The sequence below is a fragment of the Embiotoca jacksoni genome, unplaced genomic scaffold (genome assembly GCF_022577435.1).
Source record: "Embiotoca jacksoni isolate LCO1_2020_lvr unplaced genomic scaffold, fEmbJac1.0.p SCAF_70, whole genome shotgun sequence".
Taxonomy (NCBI): domain Eukaryota; kingdom Metazoa; phylum Chordata; class Actinopteri; family Embiotocidae; genus Embiotoca; species Embiotoca jacksoni.
This window is the reverse complement of record NW_027185426.1, coordinates 32,501-38,541: the sequence shown is the minus strand read 5'-3', so window position 1 is coordinate 38,541 and position 6,041 is coordinate 32,501. Positions and strand designations below refer to the sequence as shown.

The 6,041-nt window shown below is 43.9% G+C and overlaps 1 protein-coding gene across 7 annotated transcripts in view; it reads left to right on the top strand.

The window, feature by feature from the left end:
* The window catches only part of arfgef3 (ARFGEF family member 3), a 36,605-nt gene continuing 30,564 nt past the window's right edge, over window positions 1-6,041 (top strand). For 6 of the 7 annotated variants that reach the window (XM_069177276.1, XM_069177275.1, XM_069177273.1 and 3 more), the window contains exons 1-5: window positions 1-650; window positions 3,077-3,128; window positions 5,048-5,129; window positions 5,291-5,431; window positions 5,759-5,827. In XM_069177276.1, coding sequence (XP_069033377.1) covers window positions 566-650; window positions 3,077-3,128; window positions 5,048-5,129; window positions 5,291-5,431; window positions 5,759-5,827 — 429 coding nt within the window. In that variant the 5' untranslated portion in view covers window positions 1-565. The remainder of the gene's footprint in view (window positions 651-3,076; window positions 3,129-5,047; window positions 5,130-5,290; window positions 5,432-5,758; window positions 5,828-6,041) is intronic. The other variant, XM_069177270.1, reaches the window with a different exon arrangement.

Here is a 6,041-nt window from a genome sequence, read left to right as displayed (position 1 = left end):
CTTTCGAGCTTCCCCACGGAGACGCGGTGTAAATACTGCGTTGCCAGGTCCGGAGAGAAACCCCCCTCTCTGTCCGGCAGCTCGTGGAGGCGGTGGGGGGGGATAACAGGAGCCGGATCTGGCAGCCGCGAGGAACACACGGATCAGCTGGAGCGGATCTCCAAACAGGTTATTTCTGAGGAATAAGTGACTGACGGAGATGAGCGAAGGGCGTTTTTTTAATTTTGTATTGTTATTACTGAAGGTTTTGTGGCGCAGGACGGAGGACAGCTGGTGATTATCGGTGAGGAGATCATCGCTGGAGCCGCTTCCTCCTTCCACCGTCCAGAGGATCGACGGCTTGGCCTGACATCATTGGCTGGACGCCGGGAATGAATCATCGTCTTCGTCGGGGGGGTTCAGGGATGCTGTCACTGTCACGGCACCCTTAAAAGATCCCGCAGACGAACCCCCGCCCCCTACACACACACACACACACACACACACACACACACGTCCACGGAGACACCCAGCACGACTGTGCCCCCACCCCCCCCCTCCCACCCCGTCGGCTGTTTGTTCCAGCATGGAAGAAATCCTGCGAAAGCTGCAGAAAGACGCGTCCGGACACCGGCACAAAGGAATCCGCGACGCCTGCGTCTACGCCTGCGGTGAGTGCACGACAGCCCCCCCGGGTCTCTCCGGCTGGAGGAGGAGGGGGGTGGGGGCAGGGATGGGATGGGATGGAGATGGAGATGGGGATGGTGATGGGGAGGCGGCCGGTGTGTGTGTGTGTGTGTGTGGGGGGGGGGGGGGGGGTAATCTGGGACTGTGTTCACCTGGTAGTCTTTAGGAAACAGAGCAACTGCTACAGTTAATCCCCGGGGCCTCCACCTGCAGTGTTTATCATGAGTTAAGGTGTGTGTGTGTGTGTGTGTGTGTGTGTGTGTGTGTGTGTGTGTGTGTTTAATTAATTACACAAATTGTAAACTTCAACCTGACCTCATATCTTCATTTCTTTCAAACGACAATACTTTTTTTTAGACTACAAATGTCATAAATTCAAAGTTTCCAACCTTGTCAAACAGAAAAAACCCATCTCTGTTGAGAAAGGCCACATGTTTATTGTGGAAAAAGACCTCAGAACATTCATTAATCCTCCATTCATGGTCATAAATAAACCTTAAAAAACAACAACTTTAAAGCATTAAAAACACACAACACAACTCATAATTATATTTCATCTAACAAGAAGGAGCTTGTAAAGTTTGCAGCTTAATGCCACCGACTTTTATTCTCAGTAACCTGTAGATACTTCACACAGATGTCACTCCTGTACTACAGAGACCTGCTGTTCTGTACGGGTCTATTTGTGTAATCTAATAATGTTCCTTGTGTAATGTAAAGTGGCTGTGATAATAGCAGCCATTTGATGACATCACTCGTATTGTTTGTGCATTTTAGAGTGTTTACAGTGTAGAAACAGGAAGTGATTTCATGCTAATAGAAGAATCCAAAGGCTGCAGGTTTTTTTGTTGACATGAACATACATGAAAACCATTAAGAACCTTTTCAACCAGAAGCGGTTTGCAAACAAAAACACCTTCTCATTACTGCCAGTCTGCACAGTTCAGTGCTTCCTCCACCGGTTCTTCTGCCTCCGAAGTGGCACTCGCATCCCGCAACGCTGAGCTGAACAGAAACAAGCCTGGAAAAAAAGAAATTAAATTTAAAGAAGCTGAAAAAAAAAAAAAATGTTTTCCACTGACGTCAGCACCGGAGACTCTGTTTGGTATTAATAGTCATGATGGGCCGGTCTGACCTTTAGGATGGCAGCGGAAACAACAGGTGAACAATGGGTTCAGGTTGTGCTGATGGCTGGAGAACACACACAACACACACACACACACACACACACACACACACACACAAACACACACACACACACACACACACACACACACACACACACACACACACACACACACACACACACACACTCTGTATTAATGCACAGTGTCCAAGGGCATGTTTACACAAAAGGGGAACAACGGCAAACCATGAATGTACCTGCAGACACAAAAACAACAGGTAAAGTGTGTTTAATTTCAGGAGACATATAGAATATCACACTTCCCTTCAAATGTATTGAAACACGCCCATAATATCAATTAGTGTGCAGCTTGTAATGATCTCTGCATGCAAAGGATGCCACACACAAGGACGAGGCAGTTCTGCACTAAACCTGGAAACACGTGTAACATGATATCCGCTGCAGAGCTCAGGAGATTTATGTCATGTTTCAAATATGTCTCATGTTTCAGATCTCTGCCAGGACAAATGTTTGTGCTTTTTGTTTTTAAGTATGTAGGTGAAATGAGGATCCTGTTTTCACTGCAAACGCTGCACAGCATCACTTCTAACATGTGATCACAGGGATGTTCGATATTTAACTTTTGTAGAGCTTAAGGCTGCATTTATCTGCACGCTTCTAGTTCCCGTCCTTCATTATGAGTATGCAGATTCTCTACATGTTGGTTATAATCAAGTGTGACTCAAACAGGAGGAACTAGTGTGTTTTTCTGGAACTATTTCCAGCTGCAGATCAATCTGAACCAGATTATTCTTAGAATAATAATAATAATAATAATAATAAAAAAAAGCTCACGTTTCTTCTCTGGTCTTTCTGAGCTCAACAAACAGAAGACTTCACCGCTTTGAATTCATGTTTTTTTTTTTTTTAGTTTAAAGGTCCAGTGCGTAGGATTTAGGAGGACCGAATGGCAGAAATGGAATATAATATTCAGAATTAGGTTTTTATGAGTTTATGATCACCTGAAACTAAGAATTGTTGTGTTTTTCGTCACCTTAGATTGAGTATTGTAAATGAAGGGAGCAGGTCTCTTCTCCAGAGCTCAGAAGGGACAAACCAAAAAACTGTTTCTGGAGAAAGACTTTCACATGTTTTACAGCCGCTGTAGATCCTCCCGGAACAGGATGGTGCTGGTGTCATTGCTCCTTTAATTTAATATAATTCAGGTCATCTGTCGGGTGTTTTTACTCACACTGTTTCTTTTCTTTGTTCCTTGAACTGCAGAAACTCTCCAGTCTCAGAATGGAGCCGCCAAGATTTCCCCTTCGCAGCTTCGGTAAGTTTAACGACACCGATTCGGTGATAAATAATTCTGCTGTGAACGTGTCGGATCTGCGGCGACTCATCTGCATTCAGACCTGCATCATGTAAGAGTCACATGAGGGTCACTATTTTCATTTGGTTGGATTTTCAAAGTAAAACAGCTTGTCTGGTTTGAAGTAAATAAACCTGCAGACTCATGGAATAGAAATGAGAGTAGAACAGAAAAGAAACGGGTTATTGATCGTGTGCCAGTCTTCCTCAAAGGAAATCAAGACACGGTTTGTAATTGAGCTGCAGCAGTATGAACTGCAGGATTCCTGCATGTGCTGCAGTTTGAATGTACAACATGTGAACTGTGAAGTGAACGTAGAACTGCCGGCCAATTCTGGATGCTCAAACACGCCATGAATTATTAATCCGCTAACCTCTGTTGTTTTATTAGAGGTTATTAGATGAAATATTGATGATAATGTCTTTGTAATGAGGATTCTCAATCCTCTTCTCCGTCTCCACAATTTCAAGCCTCTCATCACGAACTGTTCTCTCGGCCACTCGAACGATGACGACACCTACGCTCTCACACTGACGCCAAAACACCGAAGCAGCACTCATCTCTGAAGGATGGGTCGGCCTCCGTTAACAGAATAATGATAGTTTTGATTGAAGAAGTACATAATTATCTCAGAGAGGAGTTTATTTATTCATTCCGTCATGAAGTAGTTTCAGAAGCTTTGAATTTGCTGTTTTGCAGCTCTGATTTTGAGCCGGATGTGGCGTCTCCCTCGTTGTCTGCTTCTTATTTGTTGCTCATAAACAAACTCCGAATGGATTGGAAATATTGGGAATCTATATCGTGCCAACCGCGACTCCCTGCAGCCCGTTTGAAACAGCGCAGTTGTGACAGCTCAGAGCAGCCAGAGAGCGCAGAGCTGCAACCCGGTGAGCGAATGTCAGCAGCAGAGATGAAGACTCAGCCGAGCACAGATAAGGAGAGGGAGGTGGAGAGCACGGAGAGGACGCAGCGAGACTGAGGAGGGAAGAAATGGGGAAAAACTTTGGCTTTGTGGTTCAAACACAGTCGTCGGGTTACATAACAAACCCAGTGTCAAACTGTAGTGGTTAGTTTATTGAGCAAAGGAATGATTACAAAAAATTCCCTCAATTTTAATAAATATAATAAAAAATGGTCTCAAATTTAAAGTAAATACTATTGAAAAAACAAAGATGGGCACAGGATAGAACCACAGACTGGATATAAAAGAGTTCGTAGCTTCAGGTCTGTAAAATGGTTCTGATCCAGAAGTGTCTTCAGCTGCAATACCAGCGAGTGCCACTAGAGGTCGGCTCCAAAAAGCCTCCGGCTCCATAGACTCCCATTCAACTTCTCTCATCAAATCCAAAGTGAATAAAATGTGTCCATCAGTTATCTCGGTGTTGTTAGCTAAAGTCACTCCTTCTTATTAGTTTTCTGGAGGTCCATCTGAAAATAATCCCTCATTCATTAGAAAAGAAGATTCAAGAAGACCTGTTTTTGGGGGCGTGTCTGTTTGATTGACAGGCCTGTGGTGCAGTCAGGTTACAGCTATCGGTGGGCGGGACGTAGTATCGTCAGGTTTCCAATCAGATCAGTGAGATCCACCGCTGGCTCCTCCCCCAGCTCGTCCAAATATGGTCACTTCCTGCTCCAAAAAATCTACAGCTACAGTCCCACCTGTGTTTTTAAAATAAATCTGATTTCACATTTTAATTTTTTTTTAATTTGGCTTCCAAATATGTATTCCTTGGTTGTATTCATCAGCTGAATGTATAATTCAAAGGAGAGTAATTGTTTGTCTCTGCAGTCAGATCTAAGTTCACTGAAAATGATCACACAGCAACTATTGTACTGCAAGTTTGAACTTTATTTTGTGTTTTTTGTTCATGTGCTTCCAGAGAGCGCTGCCTGCTGCCGCTACAGATGGCTCTGGAGTCCAAGAACACCAAACTGGGACAGACTGCACTCACTGGCATGCAGGTGCTGGAAAATACAACAGAACTGTTAGAAAATATGAATATTAAATGTATTTATTATATTTATAAAATGTGTATTTCTTTTATTCTGAAAGTTTCTGGTTCTGATTGACGCATATGAAAGCGGAGAGTAGAAATGAATACTCGGTTCCTCTCTCCTCTCAGAAGCTCCTGTGTGAGGACAGGTTTGTGGGCGGAGTTGGTGTGGAGGTGGAGCTGCTGGAGAAACAGCTGCTCAGCCAGATGTTGGAGGCAATCAGAGTCACCCCGTCTCTCCATGAAGACCTGCAGGTGGAGGTCATGAAGGTAAGAGCTGCGGACGTCCCAACATGCAGGTTTTGGCTCCAGATCCTGAACTGAGCTCTTTAAATATCTGGACTCAGAGTCGCATCAGTAGATCTGAGCTGATTTGTACTTTTATTTTCATGCACCATGTTGTACAGTGAAGTCGACCTATAATAAACTCTTTTACTTTGATAGTTTCCTTTAATTTTCTAGCTGACAGATCTCACAAACTTCAGTGCTTATTATTAAGTTGTATAAGAATATTTTCCCATATTTTCATAAAGAACAATAGATTATTCATAGAATGAATTCCTCCTCATTAAGATGTTGTCTCTGTCCTGTGTGCAGGTCCTGCTGTGTATCACCTACTCACCAAACTTTGACATCAATGGAGACTCCATCCTGCGGATAGCTGAGGTAGAACGGCCCGAGACGGTTCTGCTGTCAGGAGCATGTTGTGTTCACTGACTGAATATAAAAGTGTTCATAGCTTCTGGATCTGTAAAATGGTTCTGATCCAGAAGTGTCTTCAGCTGCAATACCAGCGAGTGCCGCTAGAGGTCGGCTCCAAAAAGCCTCCGGCTCCATAGACTCCCATTCAACTTCTGTCATCAAATCCAAAGTGAATAAA